General features: G+C 41.6%; 1 protein-coding gene across 2 annotated transcripts in view; it reads right to left on the bottom strand.

Annotated features, from left to right (window-relative positions):
- Positions 1–273: 273 nt before the first annotated feature.
- Positions 274–20,318, bottom strand: part of LOC309885238 (myosin-1B) — a 28,057-nt gene continuing 8,012 nt past the window's right edge. For both annotated transcript variants that reach the window (XM_082774971.1, XM_082774970.1), the window contains exons 16-39: positions 20,001–20,074; positions 19,617–19,704; positions 19,413–19,530; positions 17,115–17,238; positions 16,892–17,028; positions 16,081–16,336; positions 14,378–14,620; positions 14,111–14,287; positions 13,886–14,031; positions 13,714–13,804; positions 13,237–13,626; positions 12,487–12,613; positions 11,325–11,443; positions 10,812–11,008; positions 10,177–10,360; positions 9,925–10,090; positions 9,633–9,757; positions 9,118–9,426; positions 8,816–9,019; positions 7,606–7,731; positions 7,317–7,487; positions 7,126–7,230; positions 6,758–6,853; positions 274–2,449 (exon numbers count right to left, since the gene is read on the bottom strand). In XM_082774971.1, the coding sequence (XP_082631097.1) occupies positions 2,300–2,449; positions 6,758–6,853; positions 7,126–7,230; positions 7,317–7,487; positions 7,606–7,731; positions 8,816–9,019; positions 9,118–9,426; positions 9,633–9,757; positions 9,925–10,090; positions 10,177–10,360; positions 10,812–11,008; positions 11,325–11,443; positions 12,487–12,613; positions 13,237–13,626; positions 13,714–13,804; positions 13,886–14,031; positions 14,111–14,287; positions 14,378–14,620; positions 16,081–16,336; positions 16,892–17,028; positions 17,115–17,238; positions 19,413–19,530; positions 19,617–19,704; positions 20,001–20,074 (3,923 nt within the window). In that variant the 3' untranslated portion in view covers positions 274–2,299. The remainder of the gene's footprint in view (positions 2,450–6,757; positions 6,854–7,125; positions 7,231–7,316; positions 7,488–7,605; positions 7,732–8,815; positions 9,020–9,117; positions 9,427–9,632; positions 9,758–9,924; positions 10,091–10,176; positions 10,361–10,811; positions 11,009–11,324; positions 11,444–12,486; positions 12,614–13,236; positions 13,627–13,713; positions 13,805–13,885; positions 14,032–14,110; positions 14,288–14,377; positions 14,621–16,080; positions 16,337–16,891; positions 17,029–17,114; positions 17,239–19,412; positions 19,531–19,616; positions 19,705–20,000; positions 20,075–20,318) is intronic.

Here is a 20,318-nt window from a genome sequence, read left to right as displayed (position 1 = left end):
CCTCTGAGCTGGTGAAGGAGTGCCTTTGATGGGCTGATGGGCCTGCGAGTGGCTGGACAGGGCTATTTGTTCTCCACATTCTGCCGTTGTCTCTCTGTACTCCTTTGTGGGTGTGCAGACAAGTTATTATCACATAACCTAACACAGGCCACTCATGTTGTTTACATGCTAGTTCAGCTTTCTCTGGGGGAGTAAGTTGGTATCTGAAATAGAAGGTAGAAGAGAGGTCTTAAGAAGCACACACACACACCTTTCAGGATGTTTTTGTTTTAATTCCTGATTGTCCTGCTCCAAGATGTTTTTGGTGTTACCTATACCAGGAATGGGATCAGATCCTCCTTTTATTCCAGTCTGTGAAGCCCATGGTGCCAGATGGGGAAGAAAAATAGCTGTAGCCTCACATTTGAAGATGTTCAGCAGATGTCAGCAAGGCAGAGACAGTATCATGGCTGAAACAGATCGATGCCTTATTTTCTTCTTTCTGCAGAAGTGTGTGTAGGAACTAATTCTTTTCCTTCAGACTCAGCTGAGGTATGATGGCTTTAAGTGAATGGTTTTAGCTGGAATACAAGCTACATGTATTTAATGTTTGTATATTATATTTGTTGCTGGAAATGTTTGACCAGACCAGAGGTGTTTTTCCTTACTGCCATTGTAAGTCTTGGCTGCAGCAATGCCATGGCTTTGTAATAGGCATGGCATAAGACTGAAACGGTCTCTTCAGAGGACATTAGACTATCTATCAGATTACCTCTGTTACACGGAAGGCAGAAACTGGCTGATGTGGGTGTAGAGTCTCAACACTTTCAGGGTGTTTTCAAGGTGGGGCAGGCAAATGAAGGGAGGAAGAACTTTTTACCCAGCCTTTAATTTTATGGTGTGCCTACTTTTAGGAAGTCTGTTAGGCACAGTTAAGTGTACATATGACCTGTGGCAGGTCAGAGGAAGTTTGGTGTAAATGCCACAGCATTGCACACTGCTTGGACCACACCATGGTATTGAGGTGGTATCTGTCCCATATCTGCTGCTGTCAGTGGGCTTACAAACTCATGTCTGAGCTGCCATCATGAGTTGATGCAATGGACCTGGCCTGTCAGCGCTGGTTTCTGTAGTGAACTGATAGAGGTCCCAGAGTCTGAGGAGGAGGTCTATCATACATTCAGACCCATGTTGTTGGTAGGAATATGACCGGTCCTACTCTGGACTGAAAAAAAAAGTAAGGAAGGCATCAATACAGCAGTATGGCATTGATACAAGAGTAGCATCATCTAGATCAGTGAGAACAGCAAAGTGAGGTGCAGCAGAAGGCGTTGTTGTTGCAATGAATATTTCATATAGGTAAAAATTCCAGTAGAAGAAGCAGTTCAGTAATAGAATCCTACAAATATTTGTGCTAGGTCTGTATTTTTCAACATGTTCACAATGTGTAAAAGAAGGCAAATGGGGAGGTGACAAAATAGTAGTATGCCAAACAGGAGTTTTTGGCCTGAGGGGAAACACTTTAGAAATTTATAAATGTAGAAATGTCTTGAAGGGAGTGATCAGGGTCTGCTTCTCCACAGTCTCTGCCTGGTCAGCTTAGAATATGTAGGTGACTTTAGGGAACAGAAGAGAGAGGATGAACAACTATATGAGACAGTTGTTTTTGCTGCCCTTGGAATATTTGCTTGCATATCACATTGATGAACAAAAATTAAAAACAGATCTCATTTTGGGTTTAAATGTCCTCTAAATTCTGTTTCAAAAAGTCTTGAAGAATTAGAGGTTTAACCTGAAAAAAAAGTCTTCTTGTAACTAAGCTACATGACTTAATAGAATAATCAGTTACTAGACTGGATTACCAGAAAATTCAATTATTTTTTGTTTTCTGGAAAGAAACTTTTAGTTAAAATCTAGTGTCTTCCTAAAGCAAAATTTAGAAGGCATAGTTACATGCAATTGCAAAGAAATAATCATTTTCTCCCTTGAGAATATAATCATTTTCTTGGGTGAAATCCATGATGAGGATGAAGCAGGATGTCAGAACACAACACTTTAACAGTGGCTGAAAATACCCAAAGTCAGGTTTTTTCACTGACTGAATATAAATGAGTAAGGAAAAAAATTAAACCTTATAAGATTTCAGGATAGTGATTAAAATACAGCTTTGAACTTCTTTCATGAGAAAACCTCTACAATTTTTATTATCTAGACATTAATGATCTATAGATTCTTGAAGAACTACACAGTAATTACAAATCAAAGTGATAGAATTTCACATTTTGTGCAATTATCTTTCACTTTAAACCACAGGAAGCATTTACTCTTCACTTTCTGCCTTGCCAATTTCACGGCTCTTTGCTCGGAGCTTGTTGACCTGTGACTCTGCAATGTCAGCCCGCTCCTCTGCTTCCTCCAGCTCATGTTGGATTTTGCGAAACTTTGTGAGATTGACATTGGACAGCTCCTCCTGTGGACAGGAAAAAAGTTATGAAAATTTTTAAAATGTCATTTCCAATTTTCCTTAAGTGTGTTGATGTGAGATTCAATAAGGAAATGGGAAGATTCAGAAACATAGAATCAGAGTTGGAAAAGACCTTCAAGATCATCTAGTCCAACCATCACCGTACTACAAACGTTGCCAACTAAACCATGTCCCTAAACACCAGGTCCAACTTTCCTTGAACACCCCCAGGGATGGCAATGCCACCACTTCCCTGGCAACCTGTTCCAATGCCTGAATAGTCTTTTGGAAAAGAAATGTCTCCTAATTTCCAACCTGAAACTCCCCTGGCACAACCTGAGGCCATTCTCTGTAGTCCTATCGCTAGTTACCTACAAGAAGAGACTGATCCCCAGTTCCCAACAACTTCCTTTCAGGGAGTTGTAGAGAGCAACGAGGTCTCCCCTGAGCCTCCTCTTCTCCAGACCAAACAACCTCAGTTCCCTCAGCCGCTCCTCATAGGACTTGTGTTCCAGGCCCTTCACCAGCGTTGTAGCTCTTCTCTGAATGTGTTTCAGGGCCTTGATTTCCTTCTTGTGGTAAGGGGCCCCAAACTGTACACAGTATTCAAGGTGTTGCCTCACCAGAGGGACAAGGTACAGGGGAACAACCACCTCCCTGGTCCTGCTGGCTACACTATTCCTGATACAAGCCAGGATGTCATTGGCCTTCTTGGCCACCTGGGCACACTGCCGGCTCATGTTCAGGCAAGCATCAATCAGCACCCCCAACATCCTTTTCCTCCACATAGCTTTCCAGCCACTCTCTCCCCAAGCCTGTAGCATTGCATGGGATTGTTGTGGCCAAAGTGCAGGACCTGGCACTTAGCCATGCTGAACCTCATCCTACTGGCCTCTACCCATTGACCCATCCTGTCTACGTCCTTCTGGAAAGCCTTGTAGAGGATAGGTTGATGGGCAGAGGCCAATGGAATGAGGTTCAGAATGTCACTTGTCACACACAATTTCTTATCCAGAAATTACATTAAGTTTATCAAATTCATGCTGATTTCTTTAGAAAAGTCAATGAAACTAATTTGAAATAGTTTTTAAATGTTTAAAAATAATTTGTTCTTATTGTAACACTATGCTGGATATACTGTGGTATTTTGCCTTTACATAATGAAAAAAATCAAAGACTGGATTTGTATGTAATTCTTTCCAATATTTCTGGGGGAAAAACAAAGAAATAGCTTAAATGCTAAATATTTAGATGGTTAATAATATATGACAAGAATATATGACTCTCTGAATATGAAGTGAATGTATGATTCTCTGAATATGGACTTTGAAATTTCTGAATAATTATATATAGAATGATAGAATCATCAAGGTTGGAAAAGACCTTCAAGATCATCAAGTAAAACTGTCAACCTGACATACTGATTTACATCACTAAACCACATCCCTCAGAGTACCATGTCCATACATCTCTAAAATACCTCCAGATACAGTGAGGGTCTCCAGCATTCCTCTGGAGTTCCAAGCCCGTTCCAGTTCTTGAATACCCTCTCTGTAAAGAAATTCTTTCTGATATCCAGTCTAAACCTCCTCTGGTGCAACTTGAGGACAGGTCCTTGCATCTTATCATTTCTCACCTGATAAAAGAGACACCAACACCTTCCTCACTGCAACCCCATTTCAGGTAGTTGTAGCGAGTGCTGAGGTCCACTCTCAGCCTCCTCTTCTCCAGACTAAACCTCTGTTCCCTCAGTTGTTCCTCAGATGTCTTGTGTTTTAGGCACTTCAACAGCTTTCTTCCTCTTCTCTGCACATGCTTGAACAGCTTAATATCCTTGTAGTAAGGAGGCCCCAAACTGAACACAGTATTTGAGGTGTGCTCTCACCAGTGCTGTGCACAATGGGATAATCACTTCCCTAGCCCTATTGGCTATGCTATTTTATATGCAGGCCAGGATGCCATTGGCCTTCTTGTCCACCTGGCACACTACTGGCTCATGTTCAGCCAACTGTCAACCAGCAGCACCCCAAGTCATTTTCTGCTGGGCAGTGTTCCAGCAACTCTTGTCCAAGCCTATACCACTGAACAGGATTGTAATGACCCAAATGTGGGACCGGGCATTTAGCCTTCTTCAATGTCATGTGAGTGAACTTGGCCAATCTGTCTAGCCTATCCAAATCCCTCTGCAGAGCCTTCCTACCCTCAAGCAGATCAACAGTCCCGCCTAACTGGTACCATGTACAAGCTTACCAAGGGTGCACTTAATGCCCACATCCAGGTCATTGAAAAAACTGTTAAACAAAATGCTCCCCAATACTAAGCCCTGGAGAATGCCACTGGTGACCAGATACCTGGCTGGTCACCTGACAAATCTGGTGACCTTGGTGGTTACAGCATTAGTGGATATGGGAAGAATAACTGACATCACCTACCTAGATTTGAGACATTTTACACGGTCTCCCATGATATTCTTGCCTCTAAATTGGAGATACATGGATTTAATGGATGGATCACTCAGTGAGTAAGGAATTGGCTGGATGGTTGCACTCAAAGAGTTGCAGTCAACAGCTCAATGTCCAGGCAGAGACCAGTAACAAGTGGTATTCCTCGGGGGTCAATATTGGGACCAGCACTATTTAACATCTTTGATGGTGACAGGGACAGATTGAATGCTTCCTCAGCAAGTTTGCTGATGACACTAAGCCGTGTGGTGTGGTCGACATGCTGGAGAGAAGGGATGCCATCCAGAGGGACCTGGACTTGCTTGAGAGGTTGGCCTGTGCAAATCTCATGAATTTCAACAAGGCCAAGTGCAAGATTCTGCATCTGGGCTGGGACAATCCCAAATATGAATATAGGCTGTGTAATGAGTGGATAGAGAAGGCTCTGGGGAGACCTTATACCTTCCAATACCTAAAGGGGACCTACAAGAAAGCTGGAGAGGGACTCCTTACCAGGCTGTGTAGCAATATAGGACAAGAAGTAATGACTTTAAACTGAAAGAGCGTAGATAGATTTAGATTATACATAAGCAAGGAATTCCTCATGATGAGTGTGGCGAGGCACTGGAACAAGTTGCCCAGATTCATTGTGGATGCCCATCCCTGGAAATGTTTAAGGCCAGGTTGGATGGGGCTTTAAAGGACTTGGTCTAGTGGGAGGTGTCCCTACCCATGGCAGGGGGGTTGGAATTAGATGATCTTTGACATCCCTTCCAACCCAAGCCATTCTATGTTTCTATGATTCTACCAAATGAACTGAACTCCATTTACTAGGACTCTTAGAGCCTAGCCGTTCATCCAGTTCTTCACCCAGCAAACTGTACACCTGTCCAAGCCATGAGCAGCCAGTTTCTCCAGAAGGCTGTGTCAAATGCTTTACTAAAATCCAGGTAAAAAACATTCACAGCCTTTCCCTCATCTAATAAGCAGGTCATGTTTTCATAGAAGAAGATCAGGTTAATCAGGCAGGACCTGCCTTTCATAAACTAATGCTGGCTACTTCTGATCACCTGATTGTCCTGTGTGAGCCATGTGATGGCATTCAAAATGACCTGTTCCATAACCTTCTCTGGTAGTAAAGTTGGACTGACAGGCCTGTAATTCCTGGGATCCTCCTTCCTTTGCTTCTTAAGAGTCAGGTGTATTGAGGTTCCCCTCCTGTGGCAACTTTAGTCTAAACGTCCTTTCAGCAGCTTGGCAAGCCTATAAACAAAGATGGTCTTCCCCTCCTCCAACAGATGGACCCCGTCAGTTCCCAGTACCCTAGTTATCTCAGAGAGTCACATCATCTAAAAAGCCAGATCCCAGGCTATAAGACCAGTAGTACCGCAAGCATGCATTGATCTGCCACCTTCAACGGATGCCTTTAAAATCTCTTTGGCTGGAAGGATCAAAAAGAAGATCACCTGTGCTCCAGAGCCTCATAAAGCTGCTCCAATGGCTTAGAGCTGCTCCAAGGAACTTTTAATTCCATTAAATCATTTTTTCACTTATTTACTGCTATTAAATTATGTATTGCAACTTCTTTGAAGGTAATTCCGTTTTCTGCATGAGGGAATGATGAAATATGAAATAAAGAAAGTTAAAGAAAGAAGCATTACTCTTGACCTTCAACATTCTTTCCAGTGATGCAACAATGCTCAGAACAAAAGATATTCTACACCTCTGTACATTCCTGATCTTTTCTGTACTGCACAGCCAGAAAATGACAAAAAATGTTACAGTCTTGAACAGAGCTAGGCACAGGAAATTATCAACACAAATTTCCACCTCTGCCATGAGGTAGACTGACTCTTCTCACAGAAATACTTACAGCCTCCTCGGCTTGCCTCTTGTAGGATTTCACTTTCATTTGCAGCTTGTCCACCAGATCCTGGAGCCTGAGAACATTCTTCCGGTCTTCCTCAGACTACAGACAATGTTAAACAATGGCAAGAAAATGGTAAATAATAGCAAGGCTTCTTTTCCTATCTCCCTAAGTTTCTTCTAAATGAAACAGAGACAGTTACATGCCTTACAGAGCACTGCTGTTCAGTTATACAGAGCTAAAAAACTTGCTAACTGTGTCAATGACTAACTGAGAAGGATGGAAAGAAAACCCTCATGAGGCACTATGCTAACATATTCAACTCCAGAGAGAAGGGTGTGTAACCACAAAAAAAAACACCTCTTCTCCCTTACCTGGTAGGTCAGCTCCTTCACCCTCCTCTCGTACTTGCGCACACCCTTCACAGCTTCAGCGCTGCGCTTCTGCTCAGCATCAACCTCCCCTTCCAGCTCCCGCACCTGCAATGAAAAATCTGTCTTTGGAGCTTCTCCGGTACCTCTCCAAGGGACATGCTCACTTGTGCACAAATACCAGCCCCACGCACCCTGGCCTCCAGCTTCTGGATTTGCTTCTTGCCTCCTTTCAGGGCCAGCTGCTCAGCCTCATCCAGACGGTGCTGCAGGTCCTTCACTGTCTGGTCCAGGTTCTTCTTCATTCTTTCCAGGTGAGCACTGGTGTCCTGCTCCTTCTTCAGCTCTTCTGCCATCATGGCCGCCTGGAGAAGAAAGAATCAAAGGCGTCTTGCAGCTGAAGACATTTTTTTTTTTTTTTGGGGGGGGGGGGGGGGGCGGGGATAAATCCACCATCATCAGTGAAAGGAGACCCCAACTCACATCTGTGATGGCCTTCTTGGCCTTCTCTTCAGCATTGCGGGCTTCCTGGATGGTGTCTTCCATTTCACCCTGAATTTGGGCAATGTCTGTTTCCAGCTTCTTCTTGGTGTTGATTAAGCTGGTGTTCTGTTTGAGAAAAAAACATAGTGTTTTCTCCAGCAGCTTTAGTATACCATCTCTGACAATAAATAATTTCCCTACTTTTATTTAGAGTTCTGTTAATGTGTTATATGAAGAATATATACTGCTGTTTAATAGTTGTGCTAGAAGACTGCCATTGAGATATTTTTTGAGTCATTGAGTCATTGAGTCATTGAGATACCCTTGTTAAAAAATTAAAATAGATTTAATGATTATGTCAGTTCTCTAAGAACTGTTTCTTACATTTCCCTCTGAATTTGGGATATAACCGTTTCCGGCTTCATCTTGGTGTTGCTCAAGTTGGTGTGCTGCTTAAGAGCAAGAACATCACAATTTTGTTTCCATTACCTTGTAATATCAAATCAAGAACACTGCAAAATATTGGTCTTTAATGTAAATTGTGCCGTCAGGTCCCATGGAATTCTGTTCTAAAGGAGTTGTGGTGGTAGCTACTAGTTTCTTAGCTGTTTAGCTGTTTAAGTAGCTGTTAGCTAGTTTCTTAGTGACGAGCTCCAATATTTCAAGAATGTCTTCCATAAAATTTCCACACAGTTTGTGGGTCAACACAGAAGGAATTTATACTTGCAAAGAAAAACAACATAATCTTTCCTTATCATTTTCAGTCTAGTGGCAGTTCTACAGAATACTTACACTAACTTTGCTAAAAGATGTTAAGGACAGTATTAGTGTATTCCTGTTTGAACATAATTCCTGTGATAAGCATAATCATCAACCTAAGTCTGACTTTACAATCTCAGATGTAGGAAAGGTAGTGAACTTACAGAAGCAATAGGGCATGAACCTCCAATTCTCCTCTTAATTTATTACTTTTAAAATAAATCTCTACTATAGTCTAATGAATTCCATCTTGTTTCTGAGGCTGAAAACTCACTTTTAGTATTTCTTATCCATACTGTGACCTTTGCAACATATAACTTACTAAATGCTGTTACTTATAACTACTAACTACACTTACTTATAACTACTAAATGTTGTTACACAGCTAGTCTCCAGGTACTTCCTTTGTATGGAGCAGAAATATAAATATTAAATATATTTGTTCACTGACTTGGGTATGGAGGAGCTGCACACGCTCGCTTGCATCCAGAAGCTCCTGTTCAGCCACTTTCCGTGACCGCTCTGTCTGCTCCAGGGCTGCCCGCAGCTCCTCAATCTCAGCCTGCAAGAGGTTTGCTCTGCGCTCCACCATGGCCACCTGCTCCTTCAGGTCCTCCTGTGTTCTGAGAGCATCATCCAAGTGTATCTGGGTATCCTGCAGTACAAGTGAAAGAAATTATAAGCAGACCAGAGTCCTTTGGAACAGAAAATTTTAGCTAAGACTTGTCTATGAGCATCTTTAATTCAATAGACCTTGAGCACTCCCTGTGTGTTTCTCAGGTTCTTTTGTGCCTCTGCAGCCTGGCGGTTGGCATGGCTCAGCTGGATCTCCATTTCATTCAGGTCTCCCTCCATCTTCTTCTTCAGCCGCAGGGCTTCGTTCCTGCTCCTGATCTCAGCATCCAGGGTGCTTTGCATGGACTCCACAACTCGGAGGTGATTTCTCTTCAGCTGGTCGATTTCCTCATCTTTCTCTGCTATCTTCCTGTCAATCTCAGACTTGACCTGGTTGAGCTCAAGTTGGATGCGAAGGATCTTTCCTTCTTCATATTCCAGGGAGGCCTGTACAGGAATGAATGCAAATTAAATACTTATGTGAAAAATATTGAACCTCAAGCTCTGAGTAAAGCAAAGTGCAGTGTTTCTGATGATATCTCTACAGTTTTATAGAAGCATTCTTATCCTCTCGTATCTGGAATGACTTCACGCTGCTTATAATGAGATCGAGATCCAAGACCTGTAAGACAGAAATAAATAATGCCAGCTACCTCTGCTTCCTCCAGAGCAGCCTGAAGTTCTGATTTCTCCTGCTCAATCTGCTTCTTGACTTTCTCCAGCTCATGAATTGCCTTTCCTCCCTCCGCAATCTGCTCTGTGAGGTCAGAAATCTCCTCTGTGGAAACAAAGATGAACAGCATTTTCATACACAGGGCAAAAGGGGAAGTGTCCTGCCACACTGAGGCAACAGGCATCTTTGCAGACCTGGAGGCAAAAAAACATGTGGAAAGTCAGACACGGTTGTGAGAAAGCTCTACCAGGAGTAGAGGACCAGCAACTTACGCTGCAAGTTCTTGTTCTCACGCTTCAGTGTTTCCAGGTGGTCCAGGGACTCCTCATAGGCATTCTTCATCTTAAACAGCTCCGTGCTGAGAGAGCGAGACTCCTTCTGGGAAGCTTCCAGCTCAGCCTGTGTTTCCTCGTACTTCTGCTTCCACTCTGCCAGGATCTGAGGAGCAACAGGGCGTGAGTATGGATGTGGCAATTGTGAGGGGATGCCCTGCCCAGGAAGCACAGGGCCAGAGGCCAGAATACCTTGTCAAAGTTCTTCTGCTTCTTGTCCAGAGCTGCGCAGGCAGCATTTGACCGCTCCACGTCAATCATCAGGTCTTCCACCTCGTTCTGCAGCCTCTGCTTTGTCTTTTCCAGGGAAGCACATTTGGCGTTGACGGCTTCAACATGTTCCTCTGCATCCTGCAGGCGCTGTGCCAGTTTCTTCCTGGGAGGTGGTAAGCACAGTTGCCAGTAAGAAAGCAAGTTCTCATTAAAAAAACAAAAACAAAGCAAAAACAAAACATACAGCCACTTGGCCACTTTGTGCTCACAGAGCACACTTGGCCACTTTGCACTGTGTGATCCCCGTTTACACAGAGATTAAGATCTCTTCTAGACAGTCATAGTATTTCCGTGTCTGAATGCTGGGCTCTAGCAAGTCACTCTCTGCTGTTCACTCTGGTGTTCACTCTAGCACTGGTCACTCTTCTATTCTGCGTCTGAAGAGCTTTGGTGCTTCTGCTTTGCTCAGTGCATATTCTCTCTTGGTTATATTTTCCTTCTTCCTGCCACCCCACCCCAAAGTGCAGCATTGGATTCTTTCTGACACTATTATAGTGGTCTCCTGAAATTTCCATTGTTACTTTCTCTCAACCTTCCCCACTTTCCCCACGCACTTGGCCTCCTCCAGCTCCTCCGTGCGCTGAATAGCGTCTGTCTCATATTTGGTTCTCCACTGGGACACTTCACTGTTGGCTTTGGACAGGGCACGCTGCAGCTCTCCCTTTGCTTCCTGCTCCTCCTCATATTGTTCCCGGAGCAAGTCACAGTCGTGGCGAGCAGACTGCAAGGCGTGGGCCAAGGCGTTCTTGGCCTGGGGGAAAAATAGTAGTGGGTCAAGGAATAGAAATCTCCTTGGAAATGTGTAAATGTCCTGACTGAAATATTATTCTCCCATGAGAATGATGGCAATGTATTGAATGAGGACGGGAGAGTTGGGAATCTGCAAAATGGAAATCTAATGGATAGATGGTAGGTATCAGGGAGCAAAGGTAAATTGCACTAAATGAACTAAGAGTTTGTGTTTTTTTCCCTCTCAGCATGGTGTCTCTGTAATCTCATGTGTGTCTGAAGCACATTTTGGTGAGGAAAAATCCAGTGGACAAGATAGAATTTGGAAGCCTACCCACCTTTATCTCTTCTTCTAAGTGCCTCTTGAGTTCCTCAATCTGTTGGGTGAATGCCTGCTTGCCTCTTGATAGCTGAGAAATCAGAGCATCTTTCTCCTCCACCTGGCGTGAATATTCACCTGGGAAAGTTTGTAGATACATAGGCCTTTCATTCTCATTGATGCCTGTGTTCTGCATAGTTAGAGCTTTGACAGTGTATTTAGGAGAGCTCACAAAAGCTAATGATCTTAGTACATACATTTCTCCTTATTACATTTTGATCTTAGTCCGTAATTTTTGTATCAATTTATTACATTCATTTTATTACATACATTTATGTATATTATTTATTATTACATACACTTATTGATCTTATTACAATACATGATCTTATTACATATATTTTCTTCTTACATTTCTCACATCTGTGTTGGACTGGCCAGGTGCCCAGAAGGATCATTTCTATACTGAGTAAGAGAACCTCTATATGACATTTAAAACCTTATTAACCGTGATAATTAAATGAGTATGAAAGTTATTTTGTTAAACAAAATTTTATTCTATTCATTGAATATTAGTCACTGATCTTCATACATATATCTGAATTAAATATTCATTTAAGAGGCAGTACATGAGATACATCATTTCCCCTTTGTTGATATCTGAGCATTTTTGCTTTACATTTGCACTAAGATTGGTGGTCACTTCAAGCTTACAACATGAATACTAAATGGTGCATGTGACAAGGTATATATTCCCAGCATCTCCTGATTTTCTCCTGTGAAGCAGAGGGATGAAGTCTAGCTTATGAGAGAGATGAATTCTTCCTTCAATCTAGAATGCCTTAATTATATACTTGGTTCTGTACTAGGCTTACTTGTGAATATGTACAATTCTCTGGCACTGGGGAGCTTAGCATTGGACACAGCATGCCAGGTATGACCTTACCAGTGCTGCAGAACAGGGAAGGATCACCTTCCATTCATCTGCTGGCAACACTCCTAATGCAGCTCAGGATTTTGTTGGCCTTCTTTGCCACAAGAACACATTTCTGGCTTTTGTTTATCTTGGTTTCCACCAAGACTCCAGGTCTCTGTGATCCCTTTTAAACACCCCCTTTATAAGCCCTTATTTATTTATTTATTTATTTACAATGTTCTCTTAAAAAATATAAATGTCTTACCAGATTCTGTTTGTAGACGAGCTTTCTGAGCACTGATGTCATTAATTGTGCGTTGTTGCTCCTCCTCCTTTGTTTTAATCTCACTGAGTTGATCTTCTAGAGAACGACACATCTTCTCCAAATTTGCCTATTTTCATGATGAACAGAATGAAGGAAAATTGGTGGTTCAACACAATTACTGGGAATCTGAATTCTCATGAAGAGAGTTCAAAGAGAGTCAAAATGTCTCAGTTCTATAAAACTTGCACCTCCAGCTCCAATATCTGTACAATTAATTTACATGCACTCAGTTTCTGAAATACAAGATGATGGCACACTGTAACGGGGCATTTCTGTTTGTCACTTACAGATTACGTAATTGAAGTATTTACAGGAGTGGAAGAAAAATAGGAAGAAAAAAGAAATGTAGGGTAAGAGCAATTTCTAGTTGAAAAAAAAAAGCTAAAAAACTGTTAATGTCAGCATCATTCAGTATAATATTGTGAACCAAACAGTGAGAACCAAGAATTGTGAACCAAGCAAACATATAGTGACACATCCAACGACAGTCTATATATCCTTAGGATAGTTGCTTCAGCTAAAGATATATGTCTTTCAGAAAAAGGAACAATTATTATACTACTATTAAAGAATGTAAACACAATATCAAGTGGTAAAGAACTACTGTGTATTTTAAAATATGATTAACTTAAATAATAAAATATGAATACTTGATTAAGTTTGAACTACTGTGAAGATGTATTTTAGCACCTTGGCTTTGGAGACAGACTCCATGTTACTGGCCAAGTCATCTATCTCCATCTTCAGCTCACTCTTCTCCTTCTCCAGCTTCTGCTTGACTCGTTGCAGGTTGTCGATCTGCTCCCCAAGCTCAGCTGTGCTGTCTGCGTGCTTCTTCCGCAGGGCGGCAGCTGTGGCTTCGTGCTGCAGCGTGGCCTCTTCGAGGTCGCGGCGCATCTTCTGAAATTCTGCCTCACGCTTCTTGTTCATCTCAATCTGAGCTGCCGTAGCCCCTCCAGCTTCTTCCAGGCGCTCGCTGATCTCCTCCAGCTCTCTGGAGAGGTCAGCACGGTGCTTCTCTGCTTTTGCCCGAGAGGTTCGCTCTGCCTCAATTTCCTCCTCCAGTTCCTCGATACGGGCCTGGGGAAAATGCAAGACCCTTCACACCCATGCCCTACTTGTATTGATGTCCTTCTGAAGGGCTGAAGGGAAGGACCAGAGGCTTGCCTGCAGCTCCTTGATCTTCTTCTGTAATTGCATGCCCAGGGCTTGCTCATCCTCAATTTTGCTCTGGATCTGGCTGATTTCAAAGTCTTTCCTTTGCACAAAGCATACACTGTTAACACCTGAATAAAAGTACATAGTAAATCCATGTTATTTGTCCCACAACCACACTTACTTCTTCAGTTTCTCATCCAGCTGCTGCTTATCATTTTCCAAATCCATTGTGGATTCCTGGGCCATCTTTAGGTCTCCCTCAAGTTTCCTCTTAGCCCTTTCAAGGTCCATGCGCAGTTTCTTCTCTTGCTCCAGGGACCCTTCCAGCTAAACACAACAACACCATTAATGCCAGGCAGGTTGAACTCCATACCTGTCCTGTCTCGCTGGAGGCACATGTGCTTACATCATCCACTTGCTGCTCCAGCTTGGTTTTAGCTTTGGTCAATGTATTGACTTTGTCCTCTTCGGCCTGCAGGTCGTCCAGTGTCTGCTGGTGGGCCTCTTGGAGGGCTTTCTTCTCTTTTGTCAGCTTGGCAATGGTCTCATCCAGGGATGCCATCTCCTCTGTGAGATTTTTCACCTTTGATGAAAAGGGAGCAAGTGTAATTAAAGCAAGTAGGTACAAGACTCCCATAATAGCACAGTATGACTGATGTCTTCTGCCTCATACCTTGTTTTCGGTGGCATGTTTTTCCTTTTCAACCTTGGCCAAGGTTAGCTCCAGGTCATCAATGTCTTTCTTCAGCTCTGAACATTCATCCTCTAGTTTCCTCTTCTTGGCAGTCAGCTCAGCATTCATCTCTTCTTCATCTTCTGCTCTCTCTGTCAGCTCCTTAATTTTGGCTTCCAGCTGGATTTTAGTTTTGATGAGCTGATCACATCTTTCCTCAGCATCAGCTAAACCATCAGCTTCCTGCAATGATTCATTCGAATGAAATATTTTTCAAAATTCTGTTTGTATGTCAGCCATTATTTTTTCTCCTTTTTTTAAAGCAAGGTGTTTTTATTTTCAAAGCGGTTTCATAATGATGTTTCAAGTTAGAACTCCTTATCATAAGAGTTTATTTATTTTATTTTTTGATTTATTATTTTTTATACCATTTATTTTGGAATGCCTCCAGCCCTGAAGACAGGTGCTATGTAATAGTATAGTAATAAAAGATGAATAGTATATAAAAATAAAAGATGAAATATGAATAGTATAGTATAGTAATAGGTGCTAAGGATATATATATATATATATGTATATATATAAATTTTATTAGTGTTACATTGCACTGGGTCTATGAATGGAATAGAGTTCTGAAGTCATTAGAGTACCATGTAGGCAGATTTCTCATCATCCAGCATTTAAAACTCAAATGCTAAGCACTCCAGCATTCTGCTGAGAAATACTTATTATAAATCTCACAAAATAATTTACTTAGCATAAATTCATCTTTAATACAAATTTTTTAGTTTGGGGAAAATTTTGTGTTAAGATCACTGTTCCAAAGGCATCAACTGCATCAGACATATGTGTAGCCGTTGTGGTCAGGAAGAACAGTTTGGAAAGGAGACTGGTGTTTAGCCAGTACAAATTGCCTGAGTTTGCCGGCATTCTAACATGGAAACTTTGAAGTCCTTGGAGAAGTAACCTTTATTTTCTTTGTACTCCATGTTCTTTTCCTTATGGTTCTAACAAAGAGCAGAGATGCCATCCAGGCAGAAGGCTTCCTATGGCTCAGCAAGATGGCTAGTCTGGGTTTTATCTCACCTAGATTTATTTATCTGATATGTAACTTCCTGTAATTGAGAAAATCAAGATGCAGTTGATTTTCACTACTTTCTTCTCCCCGCCTTTCCGTGGAGAAAGTATTAGCTTTCCCCACTTTCATCACTGTTTTTCCTGAAGAGGCAGGAATGAGAAATGCTGTAGAAATACCTTCCACTCCAGCTCCTCTTACTTACTCCAATAGAATCCATTTGTAATTCCCCAAATCAGGGTATCAGTTGGACATCCAGACTAACTTCATTCATCAGATGATAACATATCAAAATTATATAGTAAATAAGGTTACATAAAGACATAATAATTGCTGCTCTAAGTTGTCATATATGATTTAAAACAATATACTATAGCAGTAAGGTTTACTAACTGGAAATGGATTAGCTCTCTCTTGATTTAAAAGTACATGGAACAAGCTGCAATAACGACTTGAAAATTTCTTAATATGTATTTATTCCAGCTTAGCTTTTCTATGTTTTTCCTTCCTATTTTATTCTTTATACGTTGTTCAAAATAATACTGGTTTGGAATAATGTGTCTGTTACCAAGATATATGGATTATTTTACATGGGGCATGATGAGCCAAAAGAATTAGCAACACTCACGGCCTGCACTTGGAGCTGTAGATCATTTTTCTCCTGAAGCAGGGAAACCATTTTCTCCTCCAGCTCCTTTCTCTTTGCCTCAGACTTTGCAAGCTCTTCCTTGGTTTTCTCAAACTCTTCCTTCATGTTTGCCATCTCCTTCTCTGATTCTGCACTCTTCAGCAAGGGCTTGATCTTGAAGAACAGCTTCATCCAGGGCCAGTGCTTGACATTCATGAATGCACGTACATTGTACTGGATACAGAATATAGAGTCCCTGAAAGGTAAGGGAAGTATGTTTTATACTTTTGAATATATATTACAGAATTAACTTATATATACAAATATGTATAATATGTAGTGACTGTTCTATATGTAATACTTTATAGTGATAATTCTCTATATAATGAATTACGTACATACAGGCATATATATATATATTATATTTTATGTATATAGGAAGCAAATATCCTATTGTGATGTAGTGATGGCCAACCTATATGGACAGTTTTGAAGTCCAGATTTTGGACATGAGCAGCTTACATGGCCTATATATCTGAATTCTGGACATTTACAGAATTTAGCCACTTATAGAAATTAGCAAAAATTACTACAAAGAGTGACATAATTTAAAGAAGGTCTTTTCTTCTTCTTCTTTTTTTTTCTTTTTTTTTTTTTTTTTTTTTTTTTTTTCCTCTCCATTCATAGTGGTAAAATGAACTAATAACAAATAAATGAGTTTCATCGAGAAGGAGCTCGTTTTCAGTTTTGTTCACACCATTGGTATGTTAGGAGGATTGGCCCAGCAAGCCAAATAACTGTATGTATCTACCTCCTCTCCATCATTTTCTGGAACTCCACTCTCATCAGGAAGCCTCTGCACCTAGCCTGTGTGCGAGTGATGAGCTGTGCCAGCTTCTCATCCCTCATCTCCTCCAGCAGTCCCAGCAGCCCAGCTTTGAAGAACACCTTGAGAAAGGAAATGGTCGCAGCACATAATTGTCAGGTACTGCAAAGTACAGATACACACTATTTAAGTCAATAAGTATTTATACCTTGGTGTGACCAAATTTGTATTGGGTGTGATCCACATCAATAGATCCGAGGAGCTTCTCAGAAGCCTTCTTGCTATCAATGAATTGTCCCTCTGGGATAGCACTGGCATTAAGCACCTTGTACCTATGAGAGGAAGTAGAATATGAAGAACAGCTTCCTGAAAGCTCATTCAAGCCTGTACAAACTGATTCCATTGTTAAGATTCTCTGCAGAGTGGCCATGAGTGGATGAGAAGTGAGTAAGCCTGAACTTTACTCTTTTGCTTAGAAATGATATTTCCATGGGTAAATGTTTTTAGAGTAAAACTTGCACTTTCCTTAGTCTCGAAATCCTTGACAAAGAATGAATACAGATTTCCATGGGTAACTACTGGCATATTTCCCATGTCTTTTTATTTAAAGAGTTATCTTCAAATGAGAACGCTACGTGCAAGAAAAAATGTGTGGGTATGAGAAACAATTCTTCACTAATAAAAAGCGTCAGTACATACTCTTGGAGCGTTTTCCAGCTGATACAGAGCAAGAATCACAGAATCGTCGTCTTGGTTGGAAGAGACCTTCAAGATCACCTAGTTCAACCTCTGACCTAACACTAACTAGTTCTCCACTAAACCATATCACTAAGCACTCCATCTAAACATCTTTTAAAGACCTCCAGGGATGGTGACTCCACCACTTCCCTGGGCAGCCCATTCCAATGCTTAACAACTTTTTTGGTAAAGAAGTTTTTCCTAATATACAACCTAAACCTCCCCTGGCACAACTTTAGCCCATTCCCCCTCGTCCTGTCGGCAGGCACATGGGAGAATAGACCAAACCCCACAAGCCCAGCTCCCTCAGCCGCTCCTCGTAGAACTTGTTCTCCAGACCCCTCACCAGCTTTGTTGCCCTTCTCTGGACTCTCTCGAGCACCTCCATGTTCTTCTTGTAGTGAGGGACCCAAAACTGAACACAGCACTCCAGGTGCTGCCTCACCAGAGCCGAGTACAGGGGGACGATCACTTCCCTAGCCCTGCTGGCCACACTGCTTCTTATGCAAGCCAGGATGCTGTTGGCCTTCTTGGCCACCTGAGCACACTGCTGGCTCATATTCAGCCGACTAGCATCCAATACGCCCAGGTCCTTCTCTGCCAGGCAGCTTTCCAGTCACTCATCTCCCAGCCTGTAGCGCTGCTTGGGGTTGTTGTGCCCCAAGTGCAGGACCCAGCACTTGGCCTTGTTGAACTTCATACAGTTGGCCTCAGCCCATCGGTGCAGCCTATCCAGATCCTCCTGCAGAGCCTTCCTACCCTCAAGCAGATTGACACATGCACCTAACTTGGTGTCATCTTCAGACTTACTGAGGCCACTTCCTAGAGGATTATGAGGGCCACGTTCTGCTCCCCATCCCCTTCCACCAGCTCAGGGTGCTGGGTATCCAGACAACAACTGCTCTTGCCGCTAAAGACTGCGGCAAAGAAGGCATTAAACACCTCTGCCTTTTCCTCATCCAGATCATCAATAAAGATATTAAAGAGGACTGGCCCCAGTACTGAGCCCTGGGGGACACTACTAGTGACTGGCCTCCATCTGGATTTGACTCCATTCACCACAACTCTTTGGGCCCGGGTATCCAGCCAGTTTTTAACCCAGCAAAGAAGCAAGACCTTTTGATATTATTTGGTTTTCCAACAATTTAGTCTAAAATATTTTGTTGCTGCTTGATTCACAGCTGTGTGCTGATGGCTGCAAATCATCCTACTTTGCTCTCTAGAAGTTAAAGAAGTCCAAGCTAGTCAACATTCTTTACGGATAATTAATTAAAAATGTTTTATAATAGAAGAAAAGAAAAAAAAAATAAGAGAAGAGAAGAGAAGAGAAGAGAAGAGAAGAGAAGAGAAGAGAAGAGAAGAGAAGAGAAGAGAAGAGAAGAGAAGAGAAGAGAAGAGAAGAGAAGAGAAGAGAAGAGAAGAGAAGAGAAGAGAAGAGAAGAGAAGAGAAGAGAAGAGAAGAGAAGAGAAGAGAAGAGAAGAGAAGAGAAGAGAAGAGAAGAGGAAATGGAAGGCAATGCAAGGCAAGGCAAGGCAAGGCAAGGCAAGGCAAGGCAAGGCAAGGCAAGGAACTAATTGCCCTTTGGAAATGTCTTTTCTTCTAGCTAGCTATTGAAAGAAACTGGATGATCAACTCAGACAACAGACTTTTATATGCCAAAAGTAGTTACTGTGAACCTTCCCATAACTCCCACAGAACTTAAAACGGTTAGTAAATGCAAACTGTTTGGCAAGGATATGATGGAGGGTGGCTTAAGTGAAGACTGACCTCTGTTTAAAGTCTGCGTAGAGTATTCTGCTGGGAAATCCTTTCCTGCAAATTCTGATCCCTTCCAGCACACCGTTACATCGTAGCTGGTGAAGCACCAGTTCATGTTCCATGGCACCTAACAAATGATATCATGAATTGGTACTTCATTGTATTGCACAGAGATGGTCAGATTCCTTACATCATGTAACCTTAACAACTTACCAGGTGTTTTTGTTTCATTGGGAATGAGGCACCGCACAAAATGTGGATGTGTGCTTCGCAGATTGCTCATCAGTTTGTTTAAATTTTCCTTAAGAGCAAGAGCAAAGATTATGCTTAAAAATGGTACTTATACAATACAATCTCATTACTAGATGGATTAAAACCACTATAATAAGATCATGATCAGAACAACCTTTTGGGCACGTCTAAAGTAATTCTTCCAATAATTCAATGAGAATCCTTCTTTGTTATGAAATGCATACCTTTACCCTTTCTTAACATAGAGAATTTATATCCTAGATTGATCTAAAACTTTTTATGTGCAGAATTTTATGTATCTTTGATCACAATGCTGTAGAATTTATAATGATTATTCTAAGGTACCCGGAAAAGAGCCGAGACAGTTTGGAAAGAAGAACCCTTCTTCTTGCCACCTTTCTTGCCACCGCCACCACTCTCTGAAAAATAATACATTAAAAAAAAAAAAAAAAAAAAAAAGAATTGAACAAAAACATGTGATTAGAATTTGAAAAACTTTGTGTGTCAATCTTAATAAATAGAAAATGTAATAATACGAGCAAAATTCATAAATGCCTAGAGTGTTTATAGTTTCAAAGATTTTGTTTAGATAATAGCAGAATAAAATCTAATGACTTTCTTATATAAAGAAAATTAAAATGGGAAATACAATGCAACATCCTG

The sequence above is a fragment of the Aythya marila genome, assembly GCF_965140915.1.
Source record: "Aythya marila genome assembly, chromosome: 18".
Taxonomy (NCBI): domain Eukaryota; kingdom Metazoa; phylum Chordata; class Aves; order Anseriformes; family Anatidae; genus Aythya; species Aythya marila.
The sequence above is the reverse complement of the archived record's forward strand: the minus strand, read 5'-3'. Positions and strand labels throughout refer to the sequence as shown.